At 35.5% G+C, this 20,651-nt stretch overlaps 1 protein-coding gene across 37 annotated transcripts in view; it reads left to right on the top strand.

Moving 5' to 3' along the window:
• The window catches only part of Pigl (phosphatidylinositol glycan anchor biosynthesis class L), a 91,712-nt gene that overhangs the window by 22,653 nt on the left and 48,408 nt on the right, over positions 1–20,651 (top strand). Inside the window, exons 3-4 of one of the 37 annotated variants that reach the window (XM_078042952.1) lie at positions 2,153–2,232; positions 3,647–6,763. The exons of 35 other annotated variants lie outside the window; for them this stretch is intronic. In XM_078042952.1, coding sequence (XP_077899078.1) covers positions 2,153–2,232; positions 3,647–3,690 — 124 coding nt within the window. In that variant the 3' untranslated portion in view covers positions 3,691–6,763. Of the gene's footprint in view, positions 1–2,152; positions 6,764–20,651 lie in introns of those variants that run through there. One more of the 37 variants, XM_078042951.1, reaches the window with a different exon arrangement.

Raw genomic sequence — 20,651 nt, 5'->3', positions numbered from 1 at the left:
TCTCTCTCTCTCTCTCTCTCTCTCTCTCTCTCTCTCTCTCTCTCTCAGTACTGGGGATTATTGAACAGGTCTGCCTAAATCTTCCAGGCTGCCCTCAAACTTGCAATCCTACTGCCTTAATCCTCCAAGTAGCTGGGATTATTGGCATATGGCCTTAAGTCTTTAAAGGTTGTAAAGATTTGATCAGAAAGATTTACCACAGGGTTGGGGATTTAGCTCAGTATTAGAGCATTTGCCTAGCATTCTCAAGGCCCTTGGTTCGATTCCCAGCACCACACTAAAAGGAAAATCTGTTATTAGAAAGAAAGATGTATCAAAACTTATTTAACATTCTCTTATTATAGAATATTTAAATTTTTCAAATATTTAAGAATTTAAATTGTATTAGTAAATCTTTGAACCATAAGTAGATTCCTAGATGATGAATTATTGACCAAAGTAGAGAACTTTTGTAGTTTGTATGTATGTGGTACTGGGATTGAACCTAGGGCTTGGTACATGCTAGGTGAGTGCTCTCCTGGGTAACTAGAATTATAGGTGTGTACCCAGATTCTTATAGTTTTTTTTAATTTTGTTGATAGGATTTTAGTGTTTTTTTGCTTTTGGTTTTTTGCAATGCTGGTGATCCAACCCAGGGCCTCACACATGCTAGGCAAACACTTAACCAATGAGCTACACCCCCAACCCTGTAGTTTTCTTCCTTTATGTACTACACAGTTCTCGTTAAGGTGATTTTGACTGGTTTATTTTTTGTTGTTATTGTGAATAAGGTTTTTATAAGAATTTACTATTAGTGTGTAGATTTATTTTTTTTTCATGTTCATTTCTTTTCTGTTTATTACTTAAACAAAATTTCTGTTAAAAACCTACTAGTATTTCCCTTGCTTCTCTTAAGTTTTACAGGTAAATTATCTGCAAATAATAATATTTCCATTTTTTTTAATATATGCCTCTTATTTTTGTTCTACTTCTTATTGCTTTGGGAGAAATCCTTGAACTATAAGAAATCCCTTAAACTATGTTAAGCAACATGATTAAGATCAGGCAATTTTATATCTTAATGATTTGATTAAGAACACATCTAGTGTTTAATCATTAATGAATGTTTGTTGCTGGATATGAAATATATTCTTTATCATATTAGGCAATGTTAGGAATTGATGTCCATTTTATTAGATTAGGGGAGGGAATTCTGTTCATTTCTGTATCCTACAAAATGATAAGGAAAGGTTTAGATTTTTTTCTCAGTCTTATTTGGTTCAGGGTAAACTGTTGGGATCATCATGGGAGAATTTCTTCTCTTCCTATGCCAATGGGTTTTGTAATGTTTTAAAGAGCACAGATGTAGATAGTGCCAGACTACCCAGACTGAAACCCTAGCTCTATCAGCTTATTAACTGTATAACCTAGACAGGTTACTTTTTTTCTATTTCTAAATTTCTTCATCTGTAAACCTTGAAAAATATATGGTTTCAAGTTAATTTGTGGAAGAAATCATTAACTCCTGTTTTCATATATGATACGGCCCTTTTATTCTGTGGGCCTGTTTTTATTTGTTTTCTCCCTATTAACATTAGTATTAATGATATTTTGGGTTTCTGCCAGGCATCCCATTTGGACACAGACTCCTGCCTATACAGTGCCTGCTCTGGCCCAGCAACACAAGTTGTTTTCTTTTTAAGGGACAGATCTGATTCGTGAGAACAATAATGAAGCCAAAGACCTTTGGTTATCAAGATCTTTTATTACATTTTTAATCTGTTCTGGGAAGATCATGCAGTGTCAGCATCAGTTCCCTACTTGTGAAATGATAGAGTGGAGTGATAGTAAACTTGGTAGAAATAAATACTTTTAAGAAGCTAATTGCCTAGCATGTGTAAAGCACTGGGTTCAATCTTCAGCACCACATGTAAATAAAAAACTACATAAAGGTCCATTGATAACTAAAATATATATTAAAAATATATAATGTATATAAATATATATATGCTAATTTAAAGATTCAAGGAAAATGTGGTTTGGGCTGTTATAACAAAATTCTATAGATCAGGTGGCTTAAACAACAAAAATACTTCATCAGTTTTGCAGGCCAAAAATTCCGGATCAAGGTCTGATAGGGTCAGTTTCTGATGAGGGTTCTCTTTGCTTGCAGATGGCCACCTTTTCACTTTTTCCTCACAGGGTGGAAAGAGAGATCTCTCTTTTGCTTCCTCTTTGAAGACCCCCAGTTCTGTAAGTTTCATGCTAAAACCCTATCTCCAAATACAGTCACATCTGGAGTTTGGGCTTCAACATATGAATTTTAGGGCAACAGACTTTAGTTCGAAGCATGCCATTCCAAATCACCAAAATTCATGTCCTTATTACATGCAAATTACATTCATCCCATTACAACAGCCTCCAGAATTCTTGACTCATTCCAGAATTAACTCTGCAATCTAAATTCTATAGTTTAAACTAAATATTACCAAAAGCAAGTATGAGTGCAAATTTTATCCTGAGACAGACTTCCTCTCCAACTGCAAATCTGGGATATCAAACAAGTTATATGCTCATAAAATACAATGGTGGGACAGGGTGGGAAAGAGAGTCCTGTTTCAAAAGGGAGAAACCAGAAAGAAGGAAAGGGTAACAGAACTTAGGGTTCACAAGGGTCCAAAACTTAGAAAGCACATTCTGTTAGATCTTCAGGCTGGAGAATAATACTCTTTGGTTCAATATTCTGTCCTATAGGCCCAGTGGGGCCTATGATGAGAGTAGCAGCCCTGCTGATTTTTGAATCTCCATTGGAGGTCATATTTTCCTCTTTTTTTTTTTAATTTGTTCTTTTTAGGTATGCATGACAGTAGAATACATTTTGACATATCATATGTAAATGGAGTATAAACTTCCCATTTTTATGGTTATATATGATGTGGAGTACATTTCCCTCTTATTGAAGGATGGTGCATGTACATAGCCAGATTTTATTGTGTGCCCTTTTTTTTTTTCTTTTTTCGTCTCCTGGTTACTATTGAGATAGCCAATTTTATAATTTGCTCATCAAATGGTTATTTGGGCACACCCTACTGTTCTCTTCAGAACAGGCTTTCTCATTTTTTATAAAATGGAGAGGCTGAAATTTTTCCAAACTCTTTTTTAAGTTCTAATGCCTTTTTGCTTTAAGTTCTAGTGCCTTTTTGCTTTATAATTTCTTCTTCAATACATCTCTCAACTTAATACTTTACTATAAGCAATAGGAAGACTCAGGCAGCACCTTCAACATTTTGCTTGGAAATCTCAGCTAAATATCTAATTTTTTCCGTCACCAGTTCTAAACTCCACAAAACACTAGAATACAATTCAGCCAAGTTCTATGCAACTTACAGAGATGACCTTTTTTCCATTTTCCAATAACTTATTCCTCTTATCTGTCTGATACCTTATCAGTGTGGCATTCCGCATCCAACATTCTGTTCGGGATTATTTATGTATTCTCTAAGAAAATGGAGGATTTCTCTCCAGCTCTCCTTTTGACTTCTGAGCCCTTACCAGAATCAAATTTAATGTCCATATTTCTTTTTTTTTTTTTTTTTTTTTTAAAGAGAGAGTGAGAGAGAGAGGGGGACAGAGAGAGAATTTTAACATTTATTTTATTTTTTCTTAGTTCTCGGCGGACACAACATCTTTGTTGGTATGTGGTGCTGCTGAGGATCGAACCCGGGCCGCACGCATGCTAGGCGAGCGCACTACCGCTTGAGCCACATCCCCAGCCCCCTAATGTCCATATTTCTACTGATTGTCCCTTCATGGTAATCTAGGCTTTTCTAGCATACACCTTATAATTCCTACATTCTTTATTCATTATCTTATTCCAAAGCCACTTCTACATCGTTTTGGTGTTTGGTACTTAATGGTACATATATATATACCTTAGTCTGCATGGGCTACCATAACAAAACTCTGTAGATTAGGTGGTTTAACATAAATATGTTTTCTCACAGTTCTTTATGTTGACAGTCCCAGATTAAGGTCTGGCAGGGTTAGTTTTTGGCAAAGAGCTTCTTACTGCTTTCAGATGGCACCTTCTCACTGTGTCCTCACTTGTGGAGAGAGAAAAAAATGTATTTAATTACCTCCTAAAAACCATTATCTATAAATAAAGTCACATTGGAATGGACTTCAATATAACATGAGTTTTGGGTAGAACAGAAGTTAGTCTATAGAAATAAGTAGCCCTCGGTCTTTTATCCTCTCATAACCCAGAAAAAGCAAAACTTTGGAATCTTACTTTAGGCCATTTTAAATGTGTTACAGAGAAAAGTGAAGGGAAAGAATAGAGAGAAGTTTTGTAGAGGGCCTATAACCTATAACAATTAAGATATGTATAAAATCATTACTGTTAGTACCAAAAATGATTCTAATACATGGTCTTTCTTAATCTTCAAAATAATCCAATTATTTTTTCCATTTTACAGATAAAAAATGGACACATAGTGAGAGGTTGAGTAATTTGCCCAAGGTCACCCAGCTAACAACATGTGGTGGAGCTGGCATTTGAACTAAGTCCATCTGGTACACAGCATATACTTTAACTACTCTATTTCTACTCCATGCCTGACATATACTTTCACTATGTTGATTCATTAAACTAACTGTACAATTTTATTATCTTTTTTCATATGAACAAACAAACTCAAAGAAAGTAATAGAACCTCTAAGATCGTACATTTAATAAATGGCAGTACTAGGATTTGAAAACAGGGACATGAAATTGATTCTTGCTTTTTTTTTTTTTTTTTTTTTTTTTGGCGGGAGAGGTTACCAGGGTTTGAACTCAGAGGCACTTGACCACTGAGCCACATCCCCAGCCCTGTTTTGTATTTTAGATACAGGGTCTCATTGAGTTGCCTAGAGCCTCGCTTTTGCTGAGGCTTACTTTGAACTTGCCATCCTACTGCCTCAACCTCCCAAGACACTGGAATTACAGGAGTGTGCCACTGTCCCCAGCTTGATTTCTGACTTTCTACAGTGAAGTAGGTCAACACTTTATTACCATATTGAAATGCCATCATAGGCTTAAGAGTACATTTAGTAGACTTTGTGTATGGTTAATGCTTTCTTACTGCTCTGAACTTTAATGTTTGATTTCAGGGAAACATTTAACCAGAAGAGCTCACCCAAATAAACACTTTATAGGAAAAAATTCAGTTCCCAAGAAAAGAAGATATGATCTTAGCCATTAGACAATTAAATGGTTATTATCGGGAACCTTACCTAGTTTCTTAACAGATTAGTTCTGCTAATTTAATGAGTCATATAATATTAAAATGCATTTTCCACAGATGGTAACAAGTACCTATTATTAAATTCATTGAATGAGCAAGTCTCCAGTCTAGATGTTGACGAAAGAGAAACACAGTTTAGAGGGTAGGAAATGAAAACAGGTATTGGCGTGATAGTCACTGTGGCTACATTTATACATTGCTGTTCCATTGTGCATGTGCTAAAAGTCAGGCCTAATGGAGATTCGAGAGCCTTTCCAGAATACCTGGAAAGTTTATGGGGTTGGAAAATGCAACCTAGACTTAGTACTTTTTTGTGACTTTTGTGCTTCTTAACATATTATGAAGAATCTACGAAATTATTTAATTTGTATATCAAAACAAAAACACATTTTTAATTATTGGTAATTTCTAAAAGGATACCTAACAGACTCTTTAATAGCAGCCTACTATCCAATTGGGACCACAGAAGAGACAGGCTTATTTTAATTCCACACACTTCTGTACAATTTTGATTTTCCTTTGCAAGCCTATTTGCTTTTTAAATTATGTAGATTTTTTTTAAAAGATCATCCCACATATTTAATGCATCATTCCTCCCTCTCCACTCAGCTTCTTCTGCCTATTCAAATCAATACCAGATTAGAAATATTTCTGTATCCATTTTGATAATATTTGATTTGATAAGTTCAAAACATAGAACACAGTTCCTTGAAAATTTAACTGTGCTTTGAAGCTTTTTTTTATAACTACTGTGGTCTGCACATGGACCTCATTCTGGAGGGTGAGTGAAAAGAGGGATGGAAACACTGCTCTCAAGCCCTCAGACTGGAAACAGCTGGGAATTCAGGAAAGGCCTGATTATGAGGAAATAAACAAGGAGAGTCCCTCAATTATAACTCATGCTCCAGTCCATTAAGTGCTTTTGGACAGTGACTTGTTGTTTGGCAAAATTTATAAGTTCTCAAATGTGTTGTGATCAAAAAAGAAATACAAATTTGGACAGACATGAAGACCAGTGGTACAGAATAGAAGACACCGAGACAAACCTATGTAAATACACTTATCTCACACTAGATAAAAGCTCCATAAACATACATTGGAGAAAATATAGCCTCTTCAACAAATGGTGCTGGGGAAACTGGAAATCTGTATGTAACAAAATGAAATTCGACCCCTATCTTTCACTCTGCACAAAACTCAAAGTGGATCAAGGACATAAGCATTAGACCAGAGACCCTGCACCTACTAGAAGAAAAAATAGATCCAAATCTCCATCATGTTGGCTTAGGAACTGAATTCCTCAACAAGACTTCTAAAGTGCAAGAAGTAAAATCAAGAATCAAGAAATGGGGGGCAAGGGTTATGGCTCAGGAGTAGAGCGTTCACCTAGCACGTCTGAGGCCCTGAGTTCAATCCTCAGCACCACATAAAAATAAATAAAGATATTGTGTCCATCTACAATCAAAAAATAAATATTAAAAAAAAGAATCAAGAAATGGAATGGTATCAAACTAAAAAGCTTTTTCACAGCACAGGAAATAAGAAAGTGAAGAGAGAACCTACAGAATGGGAGAAAAGCTTTACTACTGCACCTCAGATATGTCTCCAGGACATATAAAGAACTCAAAAAACTTAAGAGCAAAAAAAAAAAAAAAAAGCAAATAACCCAATCAATTAATGGGCAAAGAAACTGATCAGACACTTCACAAAAGAAGAAATATGATCAGTCAACAAATATGAAAAAATGTTCAACATCTCTGGCAATTACAGAAATGCAAATTCAAACTACACTGAGATTTCATTTCAATCCAGTCAGAATGGCAATTATCTAGAATACAAGTAACGATAAATGTTGGCAAGGATGTGGAAAAGAGGTACTCTTGTACATTGCTGGGCGGACTGCAAAATGGTACAACCATTCTGGAAAGCAGTATGGAGATTCCTCAGAAAACCTGGAATGGAACCACCATTTGACCCAGTTATCCTACTCCTCAGCATATACCCAAGGGACTTAAAATCAGCATACTACAGTGAGGCAGCCACATCAATGTTTATAGCAGCTCAATTCCTAATAGCTAAGCTATGGAAGCAACCTACATGCCCTTCAACAGATGAATGGATAAAGAAAATGTGGTACATATATGGTATGGTATAATACTCAGCCATAAAGAAGAATGAAATTATGACATTTGCCAGTAAGTAAATGGAACTGGAGACTATCATGCTAAGTGAAATAAGCCAATCCCCCAAACCAAAGGCCATCAGATGTTCTCTCTGATATTCAGATGCTGACTCACAATGGTGTGGAGGCTGGGGAGGGTGATGGGAATGGGAAAGATAGTAGAATGAATCAGACATTACTTTCCTATATTCTTATATGATATATGACCAATATAACTCCCCATCATGTACAACCACAAAAATATATACATATGCTCCATGTATGTATGATATGTCAAAATACATTGTTCTGTCATATAAAAAGAACAAATAAAAAAATTTTAAAGGTTAATCTATACCACCAAGTTAAAAAAAAAAAAAGAAATACAAATTTGGAGTGATGAATGTGTGAATTAGCCTGATTTGATCATAATGTATATGTGTATCAAACGTCACATTGTACCCCATAAATATGTACAATTATTATTTGTCAGTTAAAAATAAAACTTTAAAAATAAAGTTTTGTTCCTGTTGTAATCCCTACCTCCCTGCTCGACCTCATCTTCAGCACCTGTTTACACATATCATCTCTGTTTTCACAACAAAATTAGTCAAGTACCCCAGTTTGTACCCCTTCTCTGCATCTCCTGGTCTCATATTTAAGCTGTGCCTCAAACATACTGTGCTTTCTTATGCATCCAAACATTTTTTTTCTTTTCTTTTTGTGGTACTGGGAATGGACCCAGGCATATTCTATACCACTGAGCTATATCCCAACCCTTTTTATTTTTTATTCTTATTAGGTTGCCAAGGCTGTCCCTGAACATGCAATCCTTCTGCTTTAGCCTTTCAAATCACTGGGATTATGGGCATGTACCACTGAACTCTGCTGCATCCACATCTTTGACGTGGTAGCCCCTCTCGCTAACATACTTCCCCCATTTCCTAATACCCTCACCTTTTCCTTATTTATCCTTCAAACTTCAACTTGGGAATTACCTTAAACTGAGGCACCATCCCTGATTTGCCCAGGTTTCCTTGGACTCATATCTCAAATCTCCTTGTCCCATTAAATCCTATACACATTATTTTCTTAGTCTAGATCAAAAGCCCTTCTGTATCTATTTATTACCTTTGTCATAACCCTTAATAAATAGTAGCTCAGTTATGTTACGTTGGATAAGTGAATCACTCCAGTTATGCCATAAGTTTTTTTCTTATGGTCAGCATGAAAATGTATGATCTGTAAGAACTCCAGTGATGCCTATGCTTTGCAGTACCTTTCCTTGTTTCTTCTCTATTTACCTAGAAATGGAGATTAGCAAACAGATTTCTGAGACCTAAAGGAAATTGTTTTTACTTTCTTTAATTAAAATCTAAGGGGCTAGAGTTGTAGCTCAACGGTAGAGCGCTTGCCTCACATGTGTGAGACACTGGGTTTGATCCCCAGCACCACATATAATAAGTAAAATAAAGGTATTGTGTCCATTTACAACTAAAAAAAAAAATCTGAATTCTTTTTTTTTTTAAAGATTTATTTATTTTTTTAGTTATCGGCAGACACAACATCTTTGTTGGTATGTGGTGCTGAGGATCGAACCCAGGCCGCATGCATGCCAGACGAGCACGCTACTGCTTGAGCCACATCCCCAGCCCAAAAAATCTGAATTCTTAACTTGGATAGTTATTTTTAACCTTAAGGAAAGTTCTAAATAGACGTTTTGATTTGGAAGCATTTTTCTAAATATTTATTTTGTCATTCAATAGGTTGGGCAACATTGCTTTCTAAGTTTCAGCAACATTAAAAATATTCATTTTTTTCCCCCAGTTCTTGTCTTAACATCAGTGTGACATTAAAAAGCCCAAGACTGGGCTGGAATCGTGGCTCAGTAGGGGAGCACTTGCCTCCCAAATATGAGGCACTGGATTCAATCCTCAGCACCACATGAAAATAAATAAATAAAGATATTGTGCTCATCTACAACCAAAAAAGAAAAAAGAAAAAAAAAGACTTTTACAGACTTAGTTTAGCTGCACAAGAAAATGGAATCCAGTACCTACTAGAAAACAAATGAGCCTGAGTTGGTAGTGATTCCTGGAAGAGCTTGTGTTTTCCAATAAATTCATGTAAATCATAGTGAAAGAGAGAAGCATAAAGAAGAATCTGAGACTATTGGGATCATGTTGGTAATTAAACCCTCTCTCCTCTTGACACCCAGTAAGAGATCTCCCCCTATAGTAGAAAACAAAAAAAAAAACCTATATGCTTATTGCCAAAGTGGATCTGACCAAGTGTCCTCTCACCTAAGTGATGAAAGTAAAACCTCTTACAGTTCTTTTCTCCAAATATCGAAAGAAGAGACTGGTTGAGGATCAAAGGCACAGTTCAAGTCCCTCTTGGCAAGAATAAGGCAGGGAAGGAGGAGGTATGGAGCCCCATACCTCCTAAAGGATACAAAGAACAAGAATGTTCAGGAAGGAGACAAAAGTGGACCTAGCTGATATGAAACTATTATGTGAAAACTGAAAGCTGCTATAGTATTGTTTTAAAGCCAGATTATTCTGCGAACCAAAGAGAAGTTTGAGCCTTCAAATAATATGACTAGGGTAATCAGTGCAAAAGAAGTAAAATGGGACCAGAGAGCATTTGTGTCTAACATTGTCTGTTGAAAGAGGTTGTTTGGAAAAGTTTTGCAAATATCACAAAATTAGAATTCAAGGTGATTTTGTGTATTGTGACATTCATTGCAGCACTATATATAATAGCAAGAAGATGCTAGCAACCTAAATATCTAGCAGTAGGCAATTTATTATATAGCCATGCTCCAGAATATGAAACCACAATCCAGCATCTTCTGTGTATATTTAACAAACCTGGAAATTGTTTATAATATAATATTAAGGTTTTAAAAGGAGTATACTTTTTTCTTTACACTTTTCTGTATTTTCCATAGTTTTGATAATGAGTGTGCATTAATTATGAAACATGTTTGTTAGGTTTATTTTATATTATACTAAATATTGCTTTTTCTGCTTTTATATTTGTTTGCTTGTTTTTAATAAAGAAACATGGAACAAAGTAACAAGGTGGTCAGATTTTTACTTTTCTTTGCCTTTTTTTTTGAACTGGGGATTGAACCCAGGAACGCTTTACCACTGAGCTATATGCCAGTCATTTTTATTTTTTTTGTTTTGAAACAGTGTCTCCCTAAGTTGTCCAGGCTGACCTCAAATTTGAAGTCTTCCTGCCTCAGCCTCCCAAATAGCTGGAATTACAGGTGTGTGCCACTGTGCCTGGCTGCATACGTTTTTGTTTTTGGTTTTTAGTACCATGGATTGAACCCAGAGGTGCTTAACCACTGAGCCACATCCCCAGCCCTTTTTATTTTTTATTTGGAGACAAGGTCTAATTAAGTTGCTTAACACTTAGATCCTGGTTTATCTTGTCTGTTCCATTAGCTTTGTCATTTTCGTCAACAACATTAATTAAAAAACATGTTAGATCTTCTTTGTCTTCCATAACTTATCATCTCTTCTGTAATCTATATGTCAGTGTTCTTTTCAATTTAAAGATTTCTTCAAACATTTTCATTATTTTTTTATTATTATTATTTTGGTTGTAGAGGGACACATACCTGTATGTGGACACATATTATGTACACATATCTGTATGTATGTATATATGTATGTATGTGGTGCTGAGGATCAAACCCGGTGCCTTATACATGTTAAGCAAGTGCTCTCCACTGAGGTAAAACTGCAGGTCACCATCATATCTTTTTTCAGTAGTTGCATATTTATTTTTTCCTTTCCTACTTTCAAAGCTGTTATATACTAACTTCCATTTATTTTACACAAAATCCTTTTCTTGAAGCCCTGAAATATCTTCTTTAAAACTCTCCTCCCTTTTTAAAAATTTATTTATTTATTTAAGATATCAGGCTACCAGAAATTCTTTGAGGCTCTTAAAGATATTTTGAGATTATATAAAGTTTTCCTCTCCTAATTTATTTTCTTCCTTCTTTTATTTTTGAAGTTGTCATTCATAGATTTTCTGTTGGTGGGTTGTTTGGGGCTTGTATCTCATGTTTGAATAGGGCCAGCTACCCTAGTGAATAATAGTTTTGAAGGACAGAGGAGGGCATAAGGACAGAGAAGGGCATATATCAAGCTGAAGGCATCTGAAGCTTCTTCTGAATCTTACTGTCATTACTACTAACTCATCTTACTGTCATTACTACTAACTCCTTTATTCTGGAGTCACCTATATTTTTTATATATTCTATACACCTCATGTTATGCTTCTGGGTCAAACAAGCTTAATATAGGCACTAGAAATAGGATTTTTGTTGTGGGGGGCTAGGTATTTGTTTTGTTTCATTTGCAATGCTAGGTTTGGAACCTAGGGCCTTGGGCAAGCTAGGTGAGCACTCTGCCACTGAGCTATATCCCTAACCCTAAATATAGCTTATGGCATCATTCCTTCCAAAGTAAGTTTGTCCTGGACCATTTATTGTCTCTAGATCTTGTGGCTTAATCAAAGATCACTGGGTGCCTTTGAGGTTGGTTAGACTCCGTTTTGAGGGATTTCTGTATCCTATTGTAAGTCCAAGGTGCAGCATGTGTTAGATGGCTATATAGCTTCTCTTTCTGGGCAGATTTCATAGTTTAAAGCAGTTGTCTCAGGTTTTGTGGTTTTCAGAAATGGTGGGGTTTTTGCTTCATTGAAGTTGATGCTGTTTAATTTTGATTTATTTTTTTTTCAACGAAGTTTCAGGGAGGAGAACAAAGTGAAAATAGTACTAGTATTTTAATTAAAACTTCATATTTCCATTTTAGACATATTACTGCTGGCAGTTGAAAGAACAATAGATGCAAAGAATGTGAGATCAAAGAAAAGAAAATGTGGAAAATATAGATAGTTTGATAGAGTTTTTGTCCAAGAGTCATAAAATTCAAGTTCTAGTTGTGGTTCTGCCATAAAACATCTGTGCATCCTTAGACAAATAATTTCCCATCTCTGGGCTCCTCTTTTTATATATGTAAAATAAGATGAGATGGTGATTTTACCTAAAGATCAGAATAGGGCATATTTAGATGTGACTATTCTTCTGTAAATGGAAGTTTTATCTTGTTTTTTCCTTTGTTGTTGTTTATTTTGTGGTACTAGGGATTTTACCCAGGTGACTCTACCACTGTGTTATACTCCTGGCCCTTTTTAACTTTTATCTTGAGGCAGGGTCTTGTTATATTGCCCATACTGGCCTTGAACTGGTGATCCCCCTGCCTCAACCTCCCAAGTCAGTGGGATTATAGGCATGCACCACCAAGCCCAGTTTAAAAATGGAGGTTTATGTGCTTTGCTCAACATATCTGATATTTTGCAAAACTTTCCATTTTGCCACCTCTTGTAATGACATTTAATGACATATTCATGTTAGAATATGTCCATTGAAACAAGCCGGAGCCCTCTCATGAGAACACTGGATAGGAATATAAAGACAACTCAGCATAGACCTTTTTTATTAACCAAAATTAATATAGCCATTTAGCTCTTGCCTATACAGAAATTGTAGTTGCGACCCAAAACTTTGTATATGGGGCAAGTACTTCTGTACAATGCAACAAATAATTATAGACAAATTAATATCCAGAAGAAAGGTTATTGGGTCAGTTTTTCATATAATTTCCCCAGAACATCAAGTTCCAAGAAATAATTCTTAGTTATTTGTGGGATGTTCAAGAACCCTTGGGATAAGAAAAGTTGCAGCTGCCCATGTGTGTTGCAATTTAAGACAGTGTGTTGTTCCATGTGTTTGGTCAGACTGTCATGGTTAGATAGACCTAATTCTTCAAGGCTGAGACAGAATTTAACCAGCTAGTTTCTGTAGTGGAATGATTAATGGGCATTATCATTTTTTCCCCTTTTTTTGTTGGTTGGTTGATTTGGTTTAGGCTGTTTTTGTTTTTGTGTTATGATACTAGGGATCAAAACCAGGGCTTCACACTTTCTGGGCAAGCACTTTTACTGAGTTAAATCCCCACCCCTCTAGTGGGTTTAATTTTGAGATAACAGATATGTTCCCAGAATTGATTGTATTGATGGTTGCACAACTCTGTGAAGATACCAAAGGGGGGGGATGATTTTAAGCTGTAAATGGATAAATTGTATGATATATGGATTATATTATTACATCTAAATAAAACTATTATTTTAAAAATATCAGTACAAAAATATAGCAAGTGAAAAAAGGATTATCTCCCTTTATTCTTCTGCCATCCACTTTGCTCCTCAGAGGTCCACTATTAACTATTTGATGTGTTGTAGTCCATTCACCCCATATTTACAAATATATATTTACATACAAATACAAATTATATTATTTATGGAATATCTGTGTCACAATTTATTTATTGGGAGCACTAATAAAAGTGTTCCAGGGCCTTCTAGAAGAATCATTAACCATTATGAAATAAATAATCCCCACTGCTACTTATCCTGGAGTTATACATAGAGTAAAAACAGTTCAGTTATCATTGGTGTCCTCAGTACACTGGACTTATGCTATTGGGACTGTTCTGATGGATGCTGATTTTGGAAACCCCTCTTCATTCATTTGTCTGCCCATAGTGTTTCAGTACCTCAGACAGATCAGCTGCTCTGAGATAACTGCCTCTCTTTGAAATACTTCATCTGGAATACCCCCACAAAGAATTTTGTTTTTGCCACACAACCTCTATTTTAAATGAAGGCACTCATCACAAACATACACTAATATTACTGAAAAGCTGTGAACAGATAGGCTCAAGTTTTTTTTAAAATTTTTTTAAGAGAGAGAGAGAATTTTTTTAATATTTATTTTTTAGTTCTCGGCGGACACAACATCTTTGTTTGTATGTGATGCTGAGGACGGAACCCAGGCCGAATGCATGCCAGGCGAGCACGCTACCGCTTGAGCCACATCCCCAGCGCCTAGGCTCAGTTTTATAATGTTTCAGGTCAACTTCTGTAATAGTGCTTCTTAGAGTCTCTCTGAGAAGGTAGGAAAGGGCTTTTGTAAGCAATCAGCCAACCAGCTCAGAGTAGTGGCATTCTTTATTCTTCCCTGTATGAAAGGAGAAGTGACACTGAGGTAACATTTTTGAGAATACCCCTAAGGAATAAAAAGAACAGTATTACCTTGAGAGTAATAGGTATGTTAGGAAACTTGAGTTTTTATTTCTAGCTAAAAAAAACAAATTCTTGCATGACCTTAAATAAATAACAAAAGTAGTTTTTTTAAAAAATGAGTAACATGTATGCAATAATGAAAGTAGGGATGATAATCAGGTCATCCTCATAAATGGGTTGAGGATGATGCAAAAGGACAGGAAGTAAGTTCTGATCATGTGGTGATTTGGACAGGTAATTTAGGGCTGGAGCCTCAGGTGTTCTTGTGCTGACTATATAGGCACTCAAGTCTGCCCAAAGTGGAGTTTTAGTCACTAAAGCTAAATTAAATCAAGAATAAAGGGAACTTTCGTAGAAACAGGTGGAGTTAACAAGCCCAGCAAGTAAAGGAGATTTTTCTGGATTTGGGATGCCAGGAATTCCTCCCCAGGCCCTTAAGGGCATCACAGACACTATGCTCTTTTTTTTTTTTTTGGCACCAGGGATTGAACTCAGGGGCATTCAACTACTGACACAGGACACATATCCCCAGCCCTTTTTTGTATTTCATTTAGAGACAGGGTGTCGCTGAGTTGCTTCCTTGCCATTAAGAATAATCAAAGTCCTAAGAATTCTGTTGGGAGCCATTCCAACACTGGGTAGCTAGCTTCTCTGTGTTCATCATGGGGAATGGGAATTAGAGTCCCTTCATCACAGAGGATTCTTCTCATCCTAAAGAGAAGTAAGTAGGCACACTGGAACATACACTAAGATATAGAGAATCCAGATAGTTTAGTTGATCTAAACTATCTGGATTCTCTATATTTAATAGCACTTAAATTATTCTAGACTCTTTCTAGAATAATTTAAGTGCTATTAAATATGATCTTATTCCTTTCTAGAATCAGACTGGAATTCTTCCATTACTTCATTGATTGTGCCAGATAATATTGGCCAACTGAAATCATGACTTTGTATCTACAAATTTTTTTTAATATTTATTTTTTATTTGTAGTTGGACATAATACCTTTATTTTATTTATTCATTTATTTATATCTGGTGCTGAAGATCGAACCCAGGAATTCACATGTGGTAGGCAAACACTCTACCACTGAGCCACAACCCAGCCCCTGTATCTACAAATTAAGGTAGTACTTACATCATAGGCTTCTTGTTGACTGAATCAAGAACTTTAAGTACTTGGGATACTAACTAACAAGTGTAGCTATTCAATCTTTTTCTTTTTTCTTTTCTTTTTTTCCCCCCTGGGGGATGGTGAAAACCAAATCACAAATCTCCTTGATCTCTGAATTCATCAAATAGCACCTGTCCCAGAAATTCCTTTTAATTATTATTGGAACTAGTCAGTTACAGACAGAGTTTCTTTGGCCTTAACCTGAATTTGTGTTTCCTAATTTGGCAAGTAGTCTTTCTCTGACCACTAAGACTCCATACTTCACTGACAACCAGCCCAGAGGGTGGATTAGTCACAAGTACAGAGGATTAGTCATAGTACTGGAGGATTCACAGTCTCTCCTGATGGAGGCAGGTTTTGTTTTGCTCTGCTCAGCTCTAGAGCAGATGTGTGTGTGAGTGGGGTGTAGGGCAGATTCCTTTTTTTTTTTTTTAGAGAGAGAGAGAGAATTTTAATATTTATTTTTCAGTTTTCGGTGGACACAACATCTTTGTTTGTATGTGGTGCTGAGGATCAAACCTGGGCCGCACACATGCCAGGCGAGCAGGCTACCACTTGAGCCACATCCCCAGCTCCCCCACCCTTTTTTTTTTTTGTCTTTTTTTTTTTTTTTTTTTTTTTTTTTGATGACTGGGGATTGAACCCAGGGGCACTTATCCATAAAGCCACATTCCCAGCCCTTTTTTGTTGTTGTTGTTCTACTTAGTTGAACATGAACCAGAATGCATTTCAATTCATCATACACAAATGGAGCGCAACATTTCAATTTTCTGATTGTACATAATGTAGAGATGCACCATTTATGCAATCATACATATACCTAGGGTAATGATGTCCATCTCATTCCACCATGTTTCCTAACCCATAACCCCTCCCAACCCTCCCTTTTGCCCAATCTAAAGTTCCTCCATTCTTCCCATGCCCACCCCGCCCCATCATAGATCAGCATCCACAAATCAGAGAAAACCTTTAGCTTTTTAGGATTGGCTTACTTCACTTAGCATAATATTTTTCAATTCCATCCAAATGCCATGATTTTATTTTCTTTTAATGCTGAGTAATATTCCATTGTGTATATATACCACAGTTTCTTTATCCATTCATCTATTGATGGGCATCTAGGTTGGTTCCACAGTTTAGCTGTTGTGAATTCAGCTGCTGTCAACATTGCTGTGGCTGTGTCACTATAGTATGCTGATTGTAAGTCCTTTGAATGTAAACTGAGGAATGGGATAACTGGGTCAAATGGTAGTTCCATTCTAAGTTTTCTGAAGAATCTCCACACTACTTTCCAAAGTGATTGCACCAATTTGCAGTCTCACCAGCAATGTATGGGTGTACCTTTTCCCCCATATCCTCTCTAACACTTATTATTGTTTGTATTCTTGATAACTACCATTCTGACTGAGGTGAGTTGAAACCTTAGAGTAGTTTTGATTTGCATTTCTCTAATTACTAAAGATGTTAAACACTTTTCATATATTTGTTGATCGCTTGTATATCTTCTTCTGAGAAGTGTCTGTTTAGTTCTTGAACCCCTTCATTGATTGGATTGTTTGGGGGGTTTTTTTGGTGTTAAGTTTTTTGAGTTCTTTATATATCTTGAAGATTAGTGCTCTGTCTGATGTATGTGTGGTAAAAATTTGCTCCCATATTGTAGGCTCTCTCTTCACCTCAATGATTGTTTCTTTTGCTGAGAAGAAGCTTTTTAGTTTGAATCCATCCCATTTATTGATTCTTGATTTTATTTCTTATGCTTTAGGAGTCTTGTTAAGGAAGTAGTGGCCTAATCTGACATGATGAAGATTTGAGTCTACTGTTTCTTCTATCAGGTGCACGGGAGATCTTTTCATCTTCTAAAGTCTTCTGAAGTCTTTTTCAATTTCTTTAGTGTTCTGTAGTTTTCATTGTAGAGATCTTTCACCTCTTTTGTTAGATTGATTCCCAAGTATTTTATATTTTTTTGAGGATTTAAAAAAAATTTTTTTTAGTTATTAGACTCAATACTTTTTATTTATTTTTATGTGGTGCTGAGGATCGAACTCAGTGCCTGGTATGTGCCAGGCAAGCACTCTACCACTGAGCCAGAACCCCAACCCCTAATTTCTCTTTCAGTGGATTCATCACTTATGTACAGAAATACATTTGACTTATGGGAATTTATTTTATATCCTGCTACTTTGCTGAATTCATTTATTAGTTCTAGAAGTTTTCTGGCAGAATTTTTTGGATCTTTAAATATAAAATCATGTCACGGCAAATAGTGATATGAGTTCTTCTTTTCCTGTGCATATCCCTTTAATTTCTTCAGTCTGTCTGATTGCTCTAACTAGAATTTCAAGGACTATGTTGAATAGAAGTGGTGAAAGAGGGCATTCCTGTCTTGTTTCAGATTTTAGAGGGAATGCTTCCAATTTTTCTCCATTTAGAATGATGTTGGCTTTGGGCTTGGCATATATAGCTTTTACAATGTTTGATATATGATCCTACTATTCCTAGTTTTCTAGTGTTTTGAACATGAAGAGATGCTGTATTTTATTGAATGCTTTTTCAGCATCTATTGTGTCTTTAAGTCTACTGATGTGATTTATTACATGTATTGATTTCCGTACGTTGAACCAACCTTGCATCCCTGGGATGAACCCCACTTGGTCATGGTGCACTATCTTTTTAATATGTTTTTATATGTAATTGGCCAGGATTTTATTGATAATTTTTGCATCTATATTCATCAGGGATATTGGTCTGAAGTTTTCTTTCTTCTTTGAAGTTCTTGTAGAACTCAGCTATGTATCTATCTGGTCCCAGGCTTTTCTTAGTTGGTAAGCTTTTGATGGTGCCTTCTATTTCCTTTCTTGAAATTGATCAGTTTAAATTATGTATGTCTTCCTAATTCATTTGGGTGGATCATGTTTCTAGAAATTTGTCAGTGTCATCAAGATTTTGTATTTTGTTGGAGTATAAATTTTCAAAATATTTCCTAATTATCTTCTGTATTTCAGTAGTGTCCGTCGTGATATTTCCTTTTTATTCTTTTAATGAATGAGCCCAGTGCAATGAACTTTCCTCTTAGCACTGCCTTCATAGTGTTGCAGAGATTTTGATTTGTTATATCGGTGTTCTCATTCACCTCTAAGAATTTTTTTATCTCCTCCCTGATGTCTTCTGCTATCCTTTGCTCATTCAGTATCATATTATTTAGTCTCCAGTAGCTTCTATTTTTTACCATTGATTTTTAATTTCATTCCATTTATAATCTGATAGAATACAGGGTAGTATCTCTATTTTTTTGTATTTGCTGAGAGTTGCTTTGTGACATAATATATGGTCTTTTTTATAAAAGAATCCATGTGCTGCTGAGAAGAAAGCATCTTTGCTCAACGATGGATGAAATCTCTATGTCTGTTAATTCTAACAGATTGTATTATTGAGTCCTGTATTTCTTTGTTTAGTTTTTGTTTGGAAGATCTATCCAGTGGTGAAAGAGTATGTTAAAGTCACCCAGTATTATTGTGTTCTGATCTATTTGCTTTTCGAAATTGAGAATAGTTTGTATGTTCTATTGTTTAGGTCAAAGATATTTATGATTGTTATGTATGGTTTCCTTAAGCAGTATAAAATTTCCTTCTTTATCTCTTCTGAATAACTTTCATTTGAAGTTCACTTTATCTGATATTAGGATGGAAACCCCTGCTTGTTTACATGGCCCATATGAATAATATATTTTTTCCCATCCTTTCACCTTCAGTCTGTGTATGTGTTTTCCTATGAGATGATTCTCTTGAAGGCAGCATATTGTTGGATCTTTTTTAAATCCAATCAGCCAGTCTATATTTTTAATTGATAAGTTTAAGCCATTAATATTCAGGATTATTATTGAGACATGGTTTGTATTCCCGGTCATTTTGGTTTATTTTTGGTTTTTAACTTGACTTGGTTTCTCCTTTTATTGGATTTTTCTTTAGTGTAATTCCTCCTTTTGCTGATTTTCATTGTTTTTCATTTCCTCCTCATTATAAATTTTTTAGTTTTTGTTTATCATACAAGGTTTTTATTTGATCATCAAGACTGAAGCTTACTTTTGATGGACATAGATTCTTGGTTGGCATCTATTTTCTTTCAGAGCTTGGTATATGTTGTTTCAGGATCTCCTGGCCTTGATGGTCTAGGTTAAGAAATCTGCTGAGGTCCAAATTAGTTTCTACCATATGTAATCTGAAACTTTTCTCTTGCGGCTTTTAAAATTCTATCCTTATTCTGTATGCTAGGCATTTTCGTTATGACATGCCTTGGTGTGGCTCTGTTGTAATTTTATACATTTGGTATCCTGTAAGCCTCTTGTATTTAATTTTCTAATTCATTCTCCATGTTTGGGAAATTTTCTGATATTATTTAATTGAAGAGATTATACATTCTTTTGGTTGTTTATCTCTGTTCCTTCCTCTATCCTGATAATTCTTTGATTTGGTCTTTTCATATTGTCCCATAATTCTTGGAGGTTCTGTTGTTCATGGTTTCTCATCATCTTCTCTGTGTAAGTCAACTTTATTTTCAAGATTATATATTTTGTCTTCATTGCCTGAGGTTCTGTCTTCCAGGGAATCTAGTCTGTTATTGATGCTTTCTATTGAATTTTTTATTTGGTTTATTGTTTCCTTCATTTCAAGGATTTCTGTTTGTTTGTTTTTGTTGGGTTTTTGTTGTTGTTGTTGTTGTTGTTTGTTTTGTTTTTTTGTTTGTTTTCACAGTCTCTATTTCTGGAAATAATCTTTAGCTACCAGTATTTCGTCTTGTATCTCTTTGTTGGAGAGGTCAATTGTTGTCTGTATTTGATCTCTTAAAAAATTCATCCTTTACTTCGTAGGTCATTCTAATTAT

Source organism: Ictidomys tridecemlineatus, chromosome 3, assembly GCF_052094955.1.
Source record: "Ictidomys tridecemlineatus isolate mIctTri1 chromosome 3, mIctTri1.hap1, whole genome shotgun sequence".
NCBI classification, from domain to species: domain Eukaryota; kingdom Metazoa; phylum Chordata; class Mammalia; order Rodentia; family Sciuridae; genus Ictidomys; species Ictidomys tridecemlineatus.
The sequence above is the reverse complement of the archived record's forward strand: the minus strand, read 5'-3'. Positions and strand labels throughout refer to the sequence as shown.